The sequence below is a fragment of the Anabrus simplex genome, chromosome 1, assembly GCF_040414725.1.
Source record: "Anabrus simplex isolate iqAnaSimp1 chromosome 1, ASM4041472v1, whole genome shotgun sequence".
NCBI classification, from domain to species: domain Eukaryota; kingdom Metazoa; phylum Arthropoda; class Insecta; order Orthoptera; family Tettigoniidae; genus Anabrus; species Anabrus simplex.
This window is the reverse complement of record NC_090265.1, coordinates 1,381,449,354-1,381,470,554: the sequence shown is the minus strand read 5'-3', so window position 1 is coordinate 1,381,470,554 and position 21,201 is coordinate 1,381,449,354. Positions and strand designations below refer to the sequence as shown.

Sequence of the window (21,201 nt, the reverse complement as noted above, 5' to 3'; positions counted from 1 at the left end):
CAAGTACGGGCCGTGAAAGCATTAATGTTAACATTTAAATTCTATCAAGATAACAATCCAAAGCACAAAGCATATATTGTTAGGGAATGGTTTTTGTATAATTGCCCAAAAGTCATACATACACCCCTACAGAGTCCAGATCTTAACCCAATAGAGAATTTATGGAACGAATTGTATAAAAGAATCAGAACTTCTCCCATCACCTCTAAAGATCATCTTAAGGGAAGACTGCTGCAAAAATGGGTTATGATTAAGCCAGCCTATATGAGGAAAATAATTTCCAGTATGAAATTATGCTTATTAGAAGTAATAAGATGTAAAGCTGTAAAGGATACTCTACAAGGTATCAAATTCAACCAGTGTGAGCAGAATACGCTGGTTTGTTGACCGAATATTTAAGTGACTTTCAAATTACAACATGCATATTTAATTATTTAACAACAACCATTATAGCTTAAAAGAATGATTCTGTTTGTTATTGATGCCAAAGGCTTTTCATTATTTGCACTTATTGTTACTTTAATGTACAATGTTATTTTCAGAAAAATAAAAGTTTCAGTTTCAGTTTAATAACTTTGACAGATAAAATTTTTGTGACTACCTGTAGCTCTCAAAAGTTAAATGTAACATCCCATCCTGTTTCTCCAATTCAGCATGCCATGCAGTTTTAGATTAGTATGAGATAGTCCATTAATATACTCAGTATTTTTAGCAAGATGGTTGATTATGCCCCATATGAGCAAACAATACATTTTCAGGAAATTTTGAATCTACCTTGATTCAACAGGAGAAATCTTTAAGAAGTTGAAACCATCTCATATATCCACAGTGCAGGACAAAGGATTATTACTGGTTTATCCATTTTAAAAACATGAATGTTGATTGATTCAAAGTCCAACAAACACCTCTCCTGAAAATGTCACCACAATTTGATGATGCCAGAAGATCATAATGTTTATAGCATTGATCATCATCAATCATCACCATCCATTTCTCTCATCCAGCTCCTGTGAGGTTGGGATGTTAAAGCTGGCACTTTTCCATCTTCTTCTATCTCACCACCATTGTTCCTCCTTAACTGTATTCCAGTCCAGGTTTCTTCTAATTATACTATTCTTCATTGTTTTCAACCAGCTGAGTCCAGGTCTCCTTCTTGCCCTCCCTCCGTCTATCTGGGGTTTCATCATCTGCTTTAGCATCCTTCCCTCTTCCACCCTCTTAACATGTCCAAATCATCTAAGTTTATTCCTCTCCATTCTGTCAAACAGCTTCTCCACTCAAATTTCCTTCCCAACTTCCTCATTTCAACTCTCTCTCTCTCTTTTTTTCTTCTTCAATTTGCTTTATACTGTACTTTTTCATGCTGATTTTTATTCAATAATTTTTAATAATATCACTAAATATGTTGAGTTGCCCTTGTACATTCTCTCTGTTTGCTCCCTGAACTACAATATCATCTGTAAACAGCTCCTTGTCCCCATATTTTACCTTTGTCTCCTTCACAATTTTGTCCATAACCATCATGAAAAACATTGGTGATAGGATACTTCCTTGTCATAGTCCAGTTTTATTCTAAAACCACAACAATTTTTGTATATACAGTAGAACCTTGGATTACGAGCATAATTTGTTTCGGCAACATGCTTGTAATCCAAACCGCTCGTATATCAAAGCAAGTTTTCCCTTAACCCTTTCAGACCGAGTACGCACAATTGTGCGGGTTCGTATTTTAGTTATCCCTGGCCGTAGTTGATGTTTTTTCGGCGCTAGACCGGACTGCAGTGATTGTGCGGGACTCGTGGCGTGTATTTCAATTGCTTTTAGTATGCGCTTGACCGCCAGGGTGAAGGAAGAAGAGTTTAAAAAGCACAGTTGATCGGCGAGATGACGGGAAGCAGTAGTGCCAAAATTAAGTATTTATTTATTGCATGTATATTAATCTAGAAGCTTTACTGAATACCGGAATATATTCAATGAAGTGTGTACATTGGTTAGTGAACGTAAATTTTGCAGATACATCATCGTATGTGATACAACGAGGTTTTGAATTTTGATACGCACAACTGTGTGGGTCCTGCTTTTCGGATGTTAGTTTTTATTTTGTAAAATAAACTATCAATATGTGTATTGAGAAGCATTTTAGTAAGTTTTTGACATACAAACAAAAATTCACACCTCCAGTTTTCTTTCAGGTCTGAAAGGGTTAAGAAACAATTGAAACGCGGATGATTCGTCCACAACACAAAAACATTTATTTGCATACCATTTCTAAAACAAAATGTCACGTAAAACAAATTAAAGTGCACTCTTCCTTACAATAGAATCATTGTTGGTGTGAGGGAGACGAAAGATGACATGAGAAGAGTTACTGTGCAGCATAAATTTTGCTAACGGAATCACTGCTGTCTGTTGGTTCACTGGAATTCTTTTCTTTTCGTGCAACTTTAACGAGGAGCCTGTTCAATGATTGTTGCTTTTGCCTCTTTTTGACGATTTCACGAAAATGTGACATTGCATTGTCATTGAACTGATTCATTGCTCGCACTGCTACAGCCTTATTCGGGTGGTGTTTTTCTACAAAATTTTGCACCGTTTCCCACATTCTGCACTTCTCCCAAATCTCAGTTGAAGTGACTTTTCTTCCTCCTCTTCCCTGGACGAAATCTCCATAACTTCCTCCTGTTGAATAATACCAATATAAATGGTCCGTCATTGGACATTATAAATTTTCCAGCTAACTCATTCTTGGTTGCCAGCGTTTCGCCCTCGTATGCTAGGGTGGGCTCTTCAGTTGGTACCTAGCACACCTACCAATACGCTGGCTAGTGCATACCGTGGAGGCCACTGCGTAGGCTAACTGGAGCCACCGGCAGTGCCAATGCACTAAGAGACTTTGTCTCATTGTCAAAAATTGATGCCTGCTTGGCCATCAGATGACATAGATGTTGATTCCCATAGGGAATCTGAAATATTTGTCCTGAATGAGTAAATTTATAATACCAATATAAATGGTCCGTCATTGGACATTATAAATTTTCCAGCTAACTCATTCTTGGTTGCCAGCGTTTCGCCCTCGTGTGCTAGGGTGGGCTCATCAGTTGGTACCTAGCACACCTACCAATACGCTGGCTAGTGCATACCGTGGAGGCCACTGCGTAGGCTAACTGGAGCCACCGGCAGTGCCAATGCACTAAGAGACTTTGTCTCATTATCAAAAATTGATGCCTGCTTGGCCATCAAATGACATAGATGTTGATTCCCATAGGGAATCTGAAATATTTGTCCTGAATGAGTAAATTTATAATACCAATATAAATGGTCCGTCATTGGCGAAACGCTGGCAGCCAAGAATGAGTTAGCTGGAAAATTTATAATGTCCAATGACGGACCATTTATATTGGTATTATAAATTTACTCATTCAGGACAAATATTTCAGATTCCCTATGGGAATCAACATCTATGTCATCTGATGGCCAAGCAGGCATCAAGTTTTGATAATGAGACAAAGTCTCTTAGTGCATTGGCACTGCCGGTGGCTCCAGTTAGCCTACGCAGTGGCCTCCACGGTATGCACTAGCCAGCGTATTGGTAGGTGTGCTAGGTACCAACTGATGAGCCCACCCTAGCACACGAGGACGAAACGCTGGCAACCAAGAATGAGTTAGCTGGAAAATTTATAATGTCCAATGACGGACCATTTATATTGGTATTATAAATTTACACATTCAGGACAAATATTTCAGATTCCCTATGGGAATCAACATCTATGTCATCTGATGGCCAAGCAGGCATCAATTTTTGATAATGAGACAAAGTCTCTTAGTGCATTGGCACTGCCGGTGGCTCCAGTTAGCCTACGCAGTGGCCTCCACGGTATGCACTAGCCAGCGTATTGGTAGGTGTGCTAGGTACCAACTGATGAGCCCACCCTAGCACACGAGGGCGAAACGCTGGCAACCAAGAATGAGTTAGCTGGAAAATTTATAATGTCCAATGACGGACCATTTATATTGGTATTATAAATTTACTCATTCAGGACAAATATTTCAGATTCCCTATGGGAATCAACATCTATGTCATCTGATGGCCAAGCAGGCATCAATTTTTGATAATGAGACAAAGTCTCTTAGTGCATTGGCACTGCCGGTGGCTCCAGTTAGCCTACGCAGTGGCCTCCACGGTATGCACTAGCCAGCGTATTGGTAGGTGTGCTAGGTACCAACTGATGAGCCCACCCTAGCACACGAGGGCGAAACGCTGGCAACCAAGAATGAGTTAGCTGGAAAATTTATAATGTCCAATGACGGACCATTTATATTGGTATTATAAATTTACTCATTCAGGACAAATATTTCAGATTCCCTATGGGAATCAACATCTATGTCATTCCTCCTGTTGTTCGCGATGCAGGTCCATCAGTTTGTTGGTGGTCAGTTGCTGGCTATGTTCTTCCACCAGCTCTTGAATGTCCACGTTATTCACCTCCAACCCCATAGTCTTCCCTAAGGGCACAATTTCATCGACAATCAACGGCTCATTGTCACCAACAATCCCCTCAAAGTCACATCCAAGAATAAAGTCAGGCCACAGCTTTCCGCAAGCGGAAGTGAGAGTTCTCTTGGTGACTCCATCCCAGGCTTTATCGATGATCTTCAGGCAGTTCACGAAGGGGAAATGATTTCTCGCAAACTCTTGGAGGGTAAGGTTTGTTCTTCGGTCACTTTGAAGCATCGCTGAAATAGTGCTTTGGTGTATAGCTTCTTGAAGTTCGAAATGACTTGCTGATCCATAGGCTGGAGTATTGGAGTAGTGTTGGGAGGAAGGAACTTAACCTTAACGAATTTGAATTCCTCCAGTAAGTCGGCCTCAAGGCCATAACCAGCAATACTTTGAGTGGCAGATAATAATAATAATAATAATAATAATAATAATAATAATAATAATAATAATAATAATAATAATAATAATAATAATAATTTGTAGAATATTTTTTATGTGCTAAAATATTTGATAAAAGGTTTAAAATATTCTGCTTTAAATATCATATAACTGCTTGTGTTCGATTGGTAAATAAGTATAAAATATTGCATTAAAGTATGGTGTTCACAAACGTGCTTCTTTAGGCAAATGGATGTCCGTCTATAGAAAAGTACAATATGGTATTTTAATGTTTGATATGCTGGAATAGATATTATGGTATTTACAAAAGAAATGTAATGTTGTGTTTAAATATGGCCCATACGTGCCATTTTTGAAAAAATTGTACCAGTTCGTACTCACCAATCACATGCTGGAATATTAGTTGCTAGAAATAGTCTTAGAATTGCAGTGAACAACTAAGGTCATCTCCGAATTGTCCATCAAAAGTGCATGCCTAAAGAACGCCTTATACTGTGAAAATGATTGCTCCACATCACAGGGTGTCAGACATGAGTATTTAAAGAGAGGAATGTCACCAACACTAATGTCACAAATTTTGACCAACATGAGACTCTCCAACACTTTAGCAACTTCACATATTTTTCTCTCTGTTTTTCCAGAACAAATGTTGATATTTGACCTTTAACAGTTCCTGTAACTGCAAGGTCGACAGTGATTCAAATTTATTTTCAACAGCATGCACCTCCTTCACATGCTGTTAGTGGATTTTTCAAGTATGTCTATGGTTTTACACAAGAAACTTAGACTGGCAGATATAAACGCCAAATCATTTTTCAAAGAGCTGTCATTCAGTAACTCTTGAAGAATCTCATTTGACAACACATAATTTTTATCAAGTACATTCACAATGGACGAGAAACTTTCAAAATTGTCTGCATAATATCCCACCGCGTGACAATACAGTAGGCACAGGAGGAAGCGCAAGACCTGGGTTTTTCTCTTTAACCAGATCGATACTTGAAGGTGCTTTTACAAGGACTTTTTGCCATTAGACACTAATTTATCCATTTTAGGATACTGAGCCCATATGGTTTCACATAACCTGTGTAGGGCATGAACTATGCAAGTTATATGTATCATTTTCAGAAAGCTTACCGAAAGGCTTTCGGCTACTCTTTTCAAGTAAGCTGCACTTGCAGCAAGTAGAAGCAACACATTGTCATATTTTTACCTTTTGGCCCAAGTAAATGCAGTGCATCATTAAACAACCTCCCTACAGTGACTGCGTTTGCAGCAGCCATTTCTTTACAGACTGGCAAATACACAAGTACTGCAGTCTTGTCATTCTTCAACACACCAACTACATTTCCTACTCTTCTGCCATTTGAATCAATGGTTTCATCAATGATCACCCACAGTTTATCGCTATTACATACTGCCTGAAATCTGTGTAAAGTTTCTTTGTAACATTTTGGGAGATAGTTTGTCCTTAATGTGGATTCGACTAGAGGCTAAAAATCAATACATTTTGTTAGGAAATTTCTCAGTCCCAGATTAATTATTTTGCCAAGAGGAATGTTGGCATAAACAAATGCTCTAAATACATCTAAATAATACTGGGAGTATTTGGATGAGCCTACATCTGTTTCTTGAAAATACTGATCTGCACTTACTGTTTTACCCACATGGTTGGCAAAATAATTCTCTTTCACTGGTAGTGAAAATATTTTAACATTTCTCTAAGTATTGTTGAAGACATGATCCTGTACTTTCTCACTTTTGGCTTGTCTTACAGGTAAAGATACATATGGTGAATCACTGTTTCAATAAAAAAACAGCAATACACACTGAAGGAAATATTTCTTCTATATTCAAAATTCAGACAAAATTATATGACCATGGGAATGGTATATGGAGCCGAACAACTAATCTTAGTCTTATAAATGATACAATCCCACTACCTTCTGTTGGGTGAATATCTTTCCAGTGCACAGTTTAATCTACGGTCCACTACCTTCTGTTGGGTGAATATCTTTCCAGTGCACAGTTTAATCTACGGTATTCCCCTCATCTTGTCTCTCCGTGATTGCCTTTCGCTGACATTTGGTAAACAAAATCCGAGCAGGATGACTAGTACGAGCGAGCTAGAAGGCTAGCTAACTCAATCATGGAGGGAAACAACATGTGCAGCAGATCAAATCTCTGTCTAAAGGTAACAATGTAGCCAGTGACCAGCAAGGCTTCGAACTTCCAGAGGGAAGTCCATAAATAGACACAACGTTTAGAAACATAATGTTAGATACACTTTTAAAAAACAATACTGTAATTGTAAAATGTGAATAAGAGTATCTTTTTATAATACAGAAGCAGTTCAAATTTTACTTAGTAGCAAATATTGCCAATTTTTTGCACTTATTATGAATTTTCTTAAAATATGTATTTATTCATCATTGTTCACTTCATCTTCATTTGCTCCTCGACTGAGGCTGGCATCAGGAATGGCATCTGGCTTTAAAATCATGCCATAAAATATCATCTCACTCCATCCCCAACTCCGTACCAGGAAACGGGATGAAGGGACATACATACATATTTAAAAAAAATATATATATATATACATAAATAATTTATGAAAATATGTGTTTTTGTGTGAAATAAGATTAGGATTTTATGCTTGGGGATTCACAGTAGGAATAATAAACATCATAAATTGTGTTAAAACATATGTGACAATATACAGGGTGTTAGGTGTATACGTGCATATATTTCTTGTAGCAATAGAGAACGATGTGACGAACCACTATATATCAAACTTTTAGTAATCAGCGGAAGTTATTTTTGAAAGCAAAGGGGTACGATGTTTTTAGAATAGGTAGTATGCCTTGTTCTGCGAATGAATAGCTTTCCGTTGATAACAGGCAAGTCACGCGCCACCCGTGCCAAACCGGTTTCTGTTTATGTTTCAGAGCAAATGTACTACTGTAACGAGATGTTACGTAATATACTTGCCAAACTGGTTTTATGTTTACGAGCAACTGAAGTACGATAACAGCTGAAGGCTGCTTCCGGTGTACGTACCTACATTTCGTGCTTCCTGCCGGGCTGTATGGCACAGACGGTTAAGGTGCTGGCCTTTTTACTCCAACCTCGCAGGTTCGAACCTGGCCCAGTCCGGTGGTATTTGAATGTGCTCAAATACGTCACACTCGTGCCGGTAGATTTAGTGACACGTAAATAGAACCCCTGCGAGACCTCATCGTCTCCGAAAACCGTAAACGTAACGCAAATACCATTATTATTATTATTATTATTATTATTATTATTATTATTGACTACTCGCCAATAATGTCTGCCCAGAAAATACTTCTCATCGTTTATAACTATGGATCTCGACAGTTGTATAATGTCCTAAATATGATGATTTTCAAAATTGGCTTTACGTCGCACCGACACAGATAGGTCTTATGGTGACGATGGGACAGAAAAGGTGTAGAAGTGAGAAGGAAGCGTTCGTGGCCTTAATAAAGGTTCAGCTCAAGCATTTTCCTGATGTGAAAATGGGAAACCACGGAGAACCATCTTCAGGGCTGTCGACAGTGGAGTTCGAACCCAGTATCTCCCCAATGAAAGTTCACAATTTCGCGCCCCTAACCGCACGACCAACGTATTCCAAGCTCTAATGCCGGGCTGAGTACCTCGGACGATAGTTCGCTGGTATTCTGATCCCATCTTGGCAGGTTCGATGGAGGCTCAATTCGGGGGTATTTGAAGGTGCTGAAATACGCCAGTTTCGTGTCTGTAGATTTACTTGCATTAAAAAAAGTCCTGCGGTACAACATTCCGGCGCCTCGGCGTCTCCAAAATCCGTCAAAGTAATTATTAGGACGTAAAAAATTACATTATTATTTCATGCTTACAAACGAAAAGCATATGTGTAATGGTAAAATAAAGTATAACGTACTGCTTCCTTTGCAGTGCTTAATAAATTTATCAAAATAAAAGTGGCCAGTCTGAGTTGCTCAGACGGTTAAAGCACTGGTTTCTTGGTTCCAACTTAGCAGGCTCGATCTTGGGTCAATCCGGTGGTATTCGAAGGTGTCGGTAGATTTACTGGCACGTAAAAAGAACTCCTGTGGGACTAAATTACAGCGCCTCCAGAAACAGTACGAGTAGTTAGCGGGACATAAAGCAAATAACATTACCGGTATTATTATTATTATTATTATTATTATTATTATTGTTATTATTCAGTCTTATTATTATTGCTACTACTCATATTGAACTACTTCTTATTACTCTTTTCCTCGTCTGATTATTATTATTATTATTATTATTATTATTATTATTATTCACCTGTTCATATTTTCGTCTTATTCCTCTTTTTATTCTCCTTTTAAGTCGTATACTTCTTATTCATATTTGATATTTTGTTATTAATATTATTGTTATTTTTATATTATTATTGTTATTTTTATTATTTAGATTTAGTTTATTTCGTTTATTTATAACTTCTCTTTAGCTTCACGTGACACAATACTTTTTCCGTCTTTAATTCACCTTTTGTGTCGTGTGCCGGTACATCTATGTTTCTGTCTGTGCTTCAAGACAGTGCTGCAAGGTCTGTGTTTGTTTTCCCAGCCCGGATTGCGTTTCGTTTCTCATGTGTCACAATTACATCTTACGTTCTGTTACATGTTTAAGTTTGACCTTGTGATACATCACCTTTAATCTGCTCTGTAGCCTTTAAGAGTGTAGCATGGTCAATGACCTCAGTGCTTGTTTTGTTCACATAACTGGACTAAGAACTCGTCTCAATCGGCCCAGCAAGTTCAAGGCCAACCACTTCTCTCTGTTTGTTTGTTTATTTACCAATGTATGTATGTATGTCAACATTGCACTATGTCAACATCGTACCATGAAAATTTACTCAATAAACGGGGTGTTTGGGGGGACCTCTGTCCTGGGTGGGGTGCTCTGCGGACCTCCTCTTGGGTCCGTGTTGTTGCTGCGGTTATCTCTCTGCGCGGTCAGGTATTTACTAACAGGGCCGATGACCTCGATGTTAGGCCCCTTTAAACAACAAGCATATTTACTAACGTATTCAATTCAATTTATTGTATGTACAAGACATACGTCCAACTTGAATTATTTCATCCTCACAACTCTACTTTCTTACTACATGGCCCATGAGCTACACGCATAGCTGAAGGCCCACCCACTCCTCTACGAGGTCTGGGAATGAAATAACTAATTTGATTGAATTTTTTCCTATTTCAGTAGTGATGAATATAACACAAGCATTTTATTGAAGTTTTATACGTGTTAATGATGATGATGGTGATGATGATGATGATTGCTGTTTTAAGGTCATCGGCCCTTAAAAGAGCGTGCCTTTTGTTTTAACTCGTAGTGAATAAGAAACAAAATATAAATTGCTCGAACACACGTAAAAAACCAAAACCAGATGCAGGGTAGAATTGAGGAACTGCCAAAATGCGTTCAAGGTCAATGTCTAGAGTTTTAACAAGCACGTCTTCCCTGTGTTGTGTTCAGCTTTCGGCACGTATAAGTCACTCGCGCACTGAAACTCTCGATTTATAATTATTGTTACCGGTACTTCAATTTCACTGCTCGGATTTATGAGAATATCGAACTATCGGGACTCAAAATACTATATCGATACTGTACTGTACTCCCAAGCCATTACGGTGCAGAAATGGCGTAACATCTGACATACCAAAGCGAAACTCGTAGCAATTGTTCACAGTGACCACCCTGGGCTTCTCTGCAGGCTTCACTTCTCCGAATGCAGTTGCGACGCATTCGAGACAAGGAACCTGTGTTGTTCAGAATATCCTCTGGTGCCGAAAAATTATGTTTACAGAGGTCATCCGAAGTGGTTACTTCAGTTCAGTATACTTTGTGTTTCATGTCCCGCCAGACATAACAATCCACTGGAATAAGGTCTGGAATAAGGGCTGGCCAATTGGTAGTTCCACATCGTCCTGTCTACCGTTGAGGAAATGTCTGCACCATCGTGTAAAATCCACGTGGTTCGGCGTAGTCGAAGCGACACATCCTCTGAAAGCTCCAGTAACGTACTGCCTCTACAGGAGCAAGATAACATTAATAAAAAGATGTAACCGACCTCCAACTACACCCATACAGATGTTAATTAGAACCGGTGCTGGAAATCGCCTTGTCCTATTGAATGGAGATGTTCCACAGCTCATGAGTGGGGTATAGTGGGTTCGAACCCCTCTGTTGGCAGCCCTAAAGATGGTTTTCCGTGGTTTGCCATGTTTACACCAGGCAAATGCTAGGGCTGTAACGTCATGAAGGCCACGGCCGCTTCCTTCCCTCTTACTTGTCTATCCCTTCCAATCTCCCCATTCCCCCGCAAGGCCCCTGTTCAGCATAGAAGGTGAGGCCGCCTGGGCGAGGTACTGGTCATTCTCCCCAGTTGTATCCCCCGACCCAATGTCTCACGCTCCCGGTCACTGCCCTTGAGGCGGTAGAGGTGGGATCCCTCGCTGAGTCCGAGGGTAAACCTACCCTGGAGGGTAAACAGATTAGGAAAAAGAAGAATAAGCCTTCTATTAGAAATGCCCGGCGGCATTTCCACAGTAGACCGAGCTCGATAGCTGCAGTCGCTTAAGTGCGGCCAGTATCCAGTATCGGGAGATAGCAGATTCGAACCCCACTGTCGGCGGTCCTGAAGATGGTTTTCCGTGGTTTCTCATTTTCACACCAGTCAAATGCTGGGGCTGTACCTTAATTAAGGCCACGGCCGCTTCCTTCCCACTCCTAGCCCTTTCCTGTCCCATCGTCGCCATAAGACCTATCTGTGTCGGTGCGACGTAAAGCAACTAGCAAAAAAAAAACACAGTAGCTATTTTTCCTTCGAGCAATGTTCACGCATGGTTGCAACTACGGTTTTTGAAATCTGTCTCATTAATAACAATATGACTGAATACTTACAGCCCTTTCTTTCAGTGTTCACCGTCATTTCATTGACCTGAAAAGTTTATGAATAAGCATAGACAACTCGCATTGTCTATTGTCAGAAATTCATCGTAGCCTGTCGCAATAACAGCACCGAAATGTTGCGCTCATTTTTCATTTACTTATTAACTATTTCCTTTCATTTTGTCAGGTTGGATCACTGAGTATTGCCATTGACATCTTATGAATCACACACACACCTACACAATACTTGATTCGCATGTATGTGCTGGTACGTATCTTCGAGGTCACTGTAACGATTCTGTGTACATTTCATACAGAGTACCCTAGACCGGTTTTCAAGTACAGCAAGTGGCTGGCACGTGAGCCATCCTCTCCTACTTGCCAAGCCTTTAGGGGAAGTGCACAACAACATGCGTTGGCCTGCGATAAGAAACAGGTTCAACAAGCCCTATATTCTGCTACTGTACTTCCACTACACGTGGACAGAATGACGTAACCGGCATAACCTGCTACGGCCGTTCAAAACACATTAGGTCCTGAAATGTTTGGCTCAGTTATGGGCAAACTAATAGGACAAGGTAAAAAGTACATAGCATATATTGTGATATGTCTTTTTCTTTGCCGACTAGCTTAATATCTGCACGTATACACCTAACATCCTGTATATAATTATATACAAATCCGCTCCCTAGTCATCACCATATCTTTTCCATATTCCCAATGCTTTTTCAAGTGTTTACAGCATTAGGACAATTACTGTATTATATGTCAGTAGTTTTTCTGGTGAGTTTAATACAAGAAAGATTGTTGCCAAATCCACAGTACTGGAGTGAAGGCGAATAGCACCAATACAAAGACGTATTCAGAAACTGGAGATCACAGAAAATAAAAATACCTTCCTTGCAATTGTCACTAGTGTGATAAATGTTAAGTTTGTAATTATGTCCTAGAAGTCAAACACCAATCAGTAGAGAATGCAAAATAAAGCAACAAAGCTCATCATGGCATGGACTGGAGAAATTCACCTCTAACTTCTGAATATAGACATAGTATACTGATAACACTTCATACAGCTAAGATGTATAGAAAATTAGTCACTGAATTACTGTATTGGCCCAAATATAAGATTATGTCTTTACATTAATTAAAATGTACAAATAAAAAACATAGTTATCTTATATTTGCAGCCGAACATTTAAAGACTCATCTTTGTGAAGGTCTATTTTCCCTACTGGCTTGTACGACTGAAGTCGTTACAAATAAACCAAAATTTCTCGAGTTCTGATCTTTTTTCCAGTTTGTGACTTGTGATCTATAGTTGCTTCGGTTGGCATTATTGTGTTCATGGATCCAGTTTTGGTTAATATTCCTGTCATGGTGGATCATGTGGAAAAGAGAATGCATTGGTTGCTTCAGTTAAATAAAGGAGAGAGGATATAAACTTCAAATTACAGGTTGTACACAAAGCAATAATGTACAAGCTGCAAAAAAGGGTGTTTTTGAATTAACGTATGACATTGGCAAAAAGATGAAGAAATGTTCAAGAAAGTTGGCACACGAAGAAAAGCATTCAGAGGATCAAAGACAAGAAAATTTAGTGATATCCAATAAGTTGCAAAGTTCTTAGAATGAAGGCACTGGAGGTGGTATAAAAGTTAAACATTCTGGTAACTGAATTTAAGGTAGTGGGGTGGTGTAAACAAATGACCTGGCATTCAAGACTGTATTAACAATGTTGCACTACTAAGGTAATTTCAGTTCTCATAGGGAACTCGAAATATTTGTCCTGAATGAGTAAATTCATAAGTCCAATATAATTGGTTCTTTACTGGAAACTATAAATTTTTCAGCCAAGTCATTCTTGGCTGCCAACATTTTGTCCCAGTGTAGACAATACCTACCAACAGATTTTGCCAATAAATTTTGTTTCCTTTTATCATCACATAATAAAACTATATTTTATATTAGAATAAAACTTTTTTAATAGATTTCCTTTAGTGCTCATTTAATTAATTATCTCAGTTATAGAAGAGCTTGAATATGTTGTAATTACATTCATTATTTCATACTTCTTAAAAATACCTTCCAATATTTAGGGTCACCTTATATGCAAGGTCCTCTTATATTTAGGCCAATACAGTATAATGAACATAGGAGTTCTGAAAGTATGAAAAACACAAAAATAAACCTAATATTATAAGTACATTTGAAAAATAACTACCGTATCTGCATGATTTACAACTTTCAAACCTCTTATATCAGATTATGTCGGAGATACTTGTTCTGACAATTAGAAAACTTTCCCTGAAAGTGTAACAAACAAGTAATTTACTTACCTTAAACTGAGAAAGTTCAAAATCACCACCAAGAACATTTTCTACAGGTGTGCCAACATTTAATTTTTCTAGCAAATCAACAGTCCTCCGACATTCCATAGCTCTTGCTCTTATCTAAAAATATGCATATATATATCATAATTTTATAGAAATGTTTACAAACAGATAATATGCATAAATTCATTAAAGAAGAAGATGTTTCCAAAATATACCTTTACAGCAGAAACTGGTTTATATGTAATTCAAGGAGAAAAATTTGAGGACTATCGTTGCAAACTATATTATGTCCACCTCTGGACAAAATTGAGTTTCATATGGTTTCTCATGTGCTCTTTCATGCAGTAAGGTCCAATTGGGTCAAACCACATTTAGTCTTAGTGAAAATTAAGCTGAAAAACTAGCTGTCATTGCAAATCGTATTTTGTCTGCCAAAGTGTTTGGCGCAAATCATGTTTAAGTCCACGGATATATTCTGTCACATTGAATACAACAGAAGTTGTTGTGTTATGTTGGCTACTATGCAGATTAGACACCAAATTCTAACAATAACACTAGGCAGCCTTACTTCCATTTTAGTCTCAAGATGGGGCACAATATTAGTGCATGAGAGCATTCTAAAGGGAGCCAAAAGAGACAGAAGGAAAGAACACACGGCAGTTAAAATCCAAGGCAGTTAAAATCCAAGTGCAGAAACCATGACAATTTGTTTTATGATACACGCCTATAATACTGAAGTGCATTATTAGACACGTTATTTCAATCCAGGTCATATTAGTTATTTAAATGGAGACACTATGTTCACACTTTTCATTCTAGTATTGTTATTTTTTATTTTATTTTTTACACAAATTGTGATAATTACACTTACATGCAACATTAGATAATCGATTTATTTGCTGTAGCATACCAGGACATTTTCTCAACAAGGCTACTCACAACAAGGCTGAGCAAGATAGGTGAAATGAAATGTCGTATGGCTTTTAGTGCCAGGATATCCCAGGACAGGTTTGGCTCGCCAGATGCAGGTCTTTCTATTTGACTCCCGTAGGCGACCTGCGCGTCGTGATGAGGATGAAATGATGATGAAGACAACACATCCACCCAGCCCCCGTGCCATTGGAATTAACCAATTAAGGTTAAAATCCCCGACCCGGCCGGGAATCGAACCCGGGACCCTCTGAACCGAAGGCCAGTACGCTGACCGTTCAGCCAACGAGTCGGGCAGCAAGATAGGTGACTTTCACTGATGGTAGCAGTTTCACCATGCAAGAGGAATCGCTCAAGAGGAGATAACAAGAGGAGGCCTACATCTATGGTAGTAACTTATAAGATTGCAGTGTATGGTTTCATAAAGCCAGTGTGAGCTAGATTTTTTGGGAAACTTTTCAGGTTTGGGCAGAGCAGACTAAATTTTATTGCTAAATCACTTCAGTCTGATGAAGGATGTAGAGAGCGAAGAGGTGATGACCTCACAAAAGACAAATTTGCAGCAAAGAGGGAGAAAGTAATTGCCTTTATTTCTAATCTAAAGGCCAAAGAAAGTTGCTATCTGAAGGAGAAAAGCCAAGAACTGTATCTTTCATCGGAACAAACCAACCATTATCAAACTGTTTGGAATGTACATGATACAAGTGTGGTGCAGGATTGCAAGTGAAGAAGTGTTTTTTTCAATGGATATTTAATACAAAATTCAACCTAGGATTTGGAACTCCTGCCAAAGATACTTGTAGTTATTTTCTTCAAATGTGCACAAATTAGTTACTGCAACAGGGAAGGAGAAAAATAATTTCATCACCAAACTGGGCGGTTACAAACTCAGAGAGCTAAAACATTCCTCAGACTAATGCGTGATGATCCAGAGGGATCCATTAGCACAGGCATGTCAAACAGTGCCCACAGTAAGGCATCACATGGTCTAGAAATGATTGCCTGCATGTGTACGGGCAGAACTTCTCCTTTATAGGCAGGAGGGAAGGGAGTTGAACTGACAGTACGTTCGCTCATAGCAGGGATGAGTAAACCAGCTCTCTTCGTGCCATGTGAAACAATAGGATGATGCAAGACGAGAGTGGTAAGAGGAAAATTTATGGTAAATTTGACTCGGAATGGTTGCTCTGTTTCCTAAGTCGCGAACATGAAGGAGAAGCTCAGAAACCACAATGACCAGGGTGTAGATAAGTGCTTACCAGAATGTTTTAAGTTATTCCATGTAAAAAGCATGTCATCTGCAAAATTTTAATGTCAGGCATCATTACGAGCTGTATCGTGCACCTCAGTACAGTGGTATTACTGATGATGAGACACTGAAATTAATAGTGGAGCTACAAAGTACTTTGAAAGCTGTAAGTGTACATAAAGGATGTATTTTTTTTTAAAAAGTAGTTTGTTAGGAGAACACGAAACAGTGAAATGTAATGAAATGACGTATGGCTTTTAGTGCCGGGAGTGTCCGAGGACATATTCGGCTCGCCAAGTGCAGGTCTTCTGATTTGACGCCCGTAGGTGAACTGCGTGTCGTGATGAGGATGAAATGATGATGAAGACGACACAAACACCCAGCTCCCATGCCAGAGAAATTAACCAATGATGGTTAAAATTCCTGACCCTGCCGGGAATCAAACCCGGGGCCCCTAGGCAACCTGCGCGTCGTGATGAGGATGAAATGATGATGAAGATGACATATACACCCAGCCCCTGTGCCAGAGAAATTAACCAATGATGGTTAAAATTCCCGACCCTGCCGGGAATCGAACCCGGGGCCCCTGTGACCAAAGGCCAGCACACTAACCATTTAGCCATGGAGCCGGACCACGAAACAGTAATGTCCAAACAATGGTAGTTTGTAATATTGGCTTTTCTTTTTTTTTAGCCGGAAATCCTGTCAATCTTTGAAAGTACTTACAGATGTGAACAGTTCTTTTACAGGATGATCAAAAATCTCGATTCCATTCTCAGCTAACAGACATCCATCTCAATGCAGTAATGAAAATAGTGTCTGCCATCACCATTAAGCCTAACATTGCCAGCAATTGTCAACAGGGCTCAGGAAATCAGTAAACATAAATGGGTCACTTTTAGGCAGCTTATTTTTTATTTTCAGAGGAAGAGAAACCACGATGACCAGGGTGTAGACAAGTGCTTACCACAATGTTTTTAGTTATTTCATCACATTTTTGTTTAATCAACTAGAATACTCATAATTTATTACTTTATGTATCTTGAACATGTCAGAATTTTATTCTTCATTTAATATTTGGTTAATGTGTGTAGTATTGATGTAGCCTACAATTCTATTGTCTCTGAATATATCAATAATGTGTTTATTATTATTTCATGTACAGTATATTAACAATTTACGGTGCCTTATTAATGATATTGGTGAAGGGCCGTTCTCATTTAGAGGTAGCACACTTTGTTCGTAATGAAGGAAGGAATACTGTGCACCCCTAACGAATATCCTTAGAATTTCTCCACTCGAGTCAGCATGTGCTAGCCGAGACCGCGCGAGAGTAAAGACACCCTGCATGCAGCCTGCCTGGCATGCGGTTGACCTTGATATGCCTGCATTAGCATCTTTCAACAAGCAGCAAGTACAGCCGCTTCCAAAATTATACGTCAGTGAAGCCTATTATTCACAGCAAATAAGTTACTACATTTAGATTGATTCTTTCATGGCCCATACAGTAGACATGATAAAAAGCTCTTGGGCTTTTTTCATGTCAAGAAAACAAGGTGAAATTCTTTACATTAGGCAGAGAACTTTGCTCCACATCTTCAGAGGAAAATCTTGACTGTTCATGAGGAAAACTTCTCCAGTAATGAAGCTTTAAATTTAAGAATGCTTTACCGTTAGTCTATAGTAAGTGGTACTCTCATTCATCACCAGATGGATCACTGTCAGCATTCCAAGTGGGAGCTGTTTCTTGTTATACTGTAAGTGCGTTGTGAAGTAACCACAAGGTCATCAGATTAATCAGGGACAAAAGTGGTAGAAGAAATAAATAGAAGTAAAAATAATAAAATAAAGTGTAATGAAAGACTCACAGGACAGAAGAATAAGACAGAGCTGAGGAATGGAAAGAAAGTGTTGTCCTCTTCAAAAGTGGAAATAATTTATTAAGGGAGAATGATTTATTTTATCAGTGAGTTGAAACATTATTTCGATCACCAGGAGGGTGAGATTTTACACTCCCGTGCCAGCATGAACAAGCCGCCTGCGAACCGGTTTTCCCGACCTACCAAGAGAACGAGGAAGCAGGGTGAAATTCCTGTTAGGTGTCCTTCAGACACATGTGTGTGTGTACCACGTGATTGGGTGGGCAGCGTGATTATAACTGATCAATAATTACAAGGTCGTGTGACGTGAAACTAGGACAGCCAATAAAAATGACAACCTTCACAGGAATGCAACAGATCCACCAATCAGATATAATTAAGAGGCACACCTCCGTCTTAAGACAATGAATTTATGGTAATTCCAAAGGAAAATTTTATAGAGGGTTTTTACTTCTGAACACTTGATTTGGGCGTTACTCTGAATGCAGCTACGGTCGAAACTGGACGTCGTTTGCTTTACTGGGAGACTTTGCATTAGAGAAGGCACTGAGGACTGAATAAACTGCAATTCAGGCATTTTAAAAACTCTCTACGATTTATTTACGACTGTCATAATTTAAGTGTCCATCTCCAAATTATTAAACATCGCGTGTGTGTCCTGGACTATTGCTAAGACTTTTATTAGTTTCAGCTTTTCTACGAGAACTCAGAAGAAGGAAGGTCGTTGGTTCGAGCTCGCTTCAAGATGGCTATCCCTTTCCGAGATGAATCCTACTGTTTCCTGTGCACCTTCATCTCCTCCATGAGTCACTAATTATGTAACGCGTCAGACATGGGCAAGACTTTGTTCGATGGAAGGTGATGTGACCACGTACTAGGTCATCAGCCAGAATCCACTTAACACCAGCCACATGAGTATTCTTTAAGAATTCATCTTTCTATCTTTCTGTAAAATGTCTGTAAAACGTAGCCTTACCTTATTCATTTAGATTTTCTATTAGTTTAGCAGTAGTTTGACTTTTCATTCTTCTTTCCTCGGTGGGAGGTAGTTTGTGCTCTGGAATGAATGTGTATTCGGTTCTATTAGTTAGAGATAAGAGTGAATGTCATCGAGAGAGACCTCAGCTGTCCTAAAAATTTAAGACGGCAGGAGAAATAAAAGTAAATGACCTCCGCGTTAATCTTGAATGATTTTGGAAATAGTTTGAAAATTAATTGAGACAGATTAGGACAGTGTTCTAGTGTTTCTCTGAGTGTCAAATTTCATTCTACGATTATACAACATTTTTGTGGACTTTAGTTCGTTTAGAGTCATCTGAATAATTTCGTACGATAGCTTTGCAAGTGTGATTAGGCACGGTCAATAAATATAATAATAATAATAATAATGAATAAAAATAATTAAACCTAATTACGGGCTAAAATTTGAATAAGGTCATGGGTTTAATGTTGGTTTGTTCTTGGAAAGAATTATCGTGTGCTCACTTTATGTAAAGTAGGCCTGGAACATGGCAATCCTCCGGACGGAGTAATGATGAATTATACGTATATTTTACTGTGCTATTAATTTGATTATGACTTGCAGATGGACATTATATTTTGTGTGATAATTTATGCATCCATTAGAGTCATTTTTGGAAGAAATGTGTCATTGGACATGATTTCTTCGAGCTGGAGTGCAGATTAATCGAGAGCCACGATATAGTAGGAGAATAAGAATAAATGCCGCAACTCATGTACCGTAAGCGCGTATTCTAATATTTTGACCTGTGCTGTAGGTATTTTACTTGCTTATTTTGGATGATTTCTGTTTAAAAGATTCCCTTGAACATCGTTGTATAATTAATTTCTGCATAAAAGTGATAACCTCAACTCTATCACGTCCTAGATCGATACCTGGAATGTACAGGATATTGTCATCTAGAGAATGATTTCCCTAATTTGGAATAAATCCAAAAATTAATAATAATGGGTTAGTGTTCGTATAAATAATATTGTAATATTGTCGCGTACCTGTGTGTGAATGTGTGATATGTGATTTGATTATATTCTGTGTTTTGTGAATTTTCTTGAATGGTTTTATGATGATGTTCTCCACTGCGCGCGTCAAATTTTGACCGATTTACGTTATTTTCGCATGTCCGTGATTTGATGAATTATGAATCTTTAGAAGATTTTATTATAATTTAAGGTAGATTAGGATCTAATTCACTAAAATAAATTGAATAAGAGAAGGCAACGTCCGTAGATTGATGTCACGAGGCTGAATTTTAGTTATTGTACAGTCACTTATTGCATAAAAGCGAGTAACGTTTAGGTTGATATGAGATCAAATAAGAATTAATTATGAGAAGTTCAGTCACTTAATAATTATAAAAATGAATTGATTGATGAAGGGAAAGTCTAAGGAAGACTTATTAACTACAATTTCTTGAATTAAACATTTTTCAATAATTTTAATAAGGGAAAGAAAATATTTTAATTTAAGCAATTTAATTATCATTATTGGAGTGAGTGATACCAGATATTATTTTGATTTTCAATCCAGTTTATAGTAAATTAATGATCCCTATTATTATTATTACAGACAAGAACATTCGTTGAGCTTTAATTTGATCAAGATTCCTTATAGACGATAGCACGAGGAGAAGAGATTTTCAAGAATTAGTCCCAGATTTTGAAAATGTAATTGTTTATTGGAAGAGTGATAGTTTTTAATAAATGTATAAAACCTATTTTAGCTTCTTTTCATTTGTCGCTAGTCCTTCATCTATTCCTGCCTTTAAAATTTTCTGCACAGCCGATAACCTTTGAGACTCTCGCTCACCGGCGAGCTGAGCCCGGTATGATGGGGGCAGTGTGTACAAAGAACTGAGCATATTGAGTGTGAGTCAATCCAGTAAGGGGGAGGGGGGGGCATGACAGGGGTACACATGTTATGAAAGTATATCACTTAAC

At 38.4% G+C, this 21,201-nt stretch overlaps 1 protein-coding gene across 2 annotated transcripts in view; it reads right to left on the bottom strand.

The window, feature by feature from the left end:
- The window catches only part of LOC137497033 (platelet-activating factor acetylhydrolase-like), a 135,802-nt gene that overhangs the window by 37,714 nt on the left and 76,887 nt on the right, over positions 1 to 21,201 (bottom strand). Inside the window, exon 6 of one of the 2 annotated variants that reach the window (XM_068225519.1) lies at positions 14,188 to 14,301. The exons of the other annotated variant lie outside the window; for it this stretch is intronic. Within the exon in view, the coding sequence (XP_068081620.1) occupies positions 14,188 to 14,301 (114 nt within the window). The remainder of the gene's footprint in view (positions 1 to 14,187; positions 14,302 to 21,201) is intronic. 2 annotated transcript variants of the gene reach the window in all.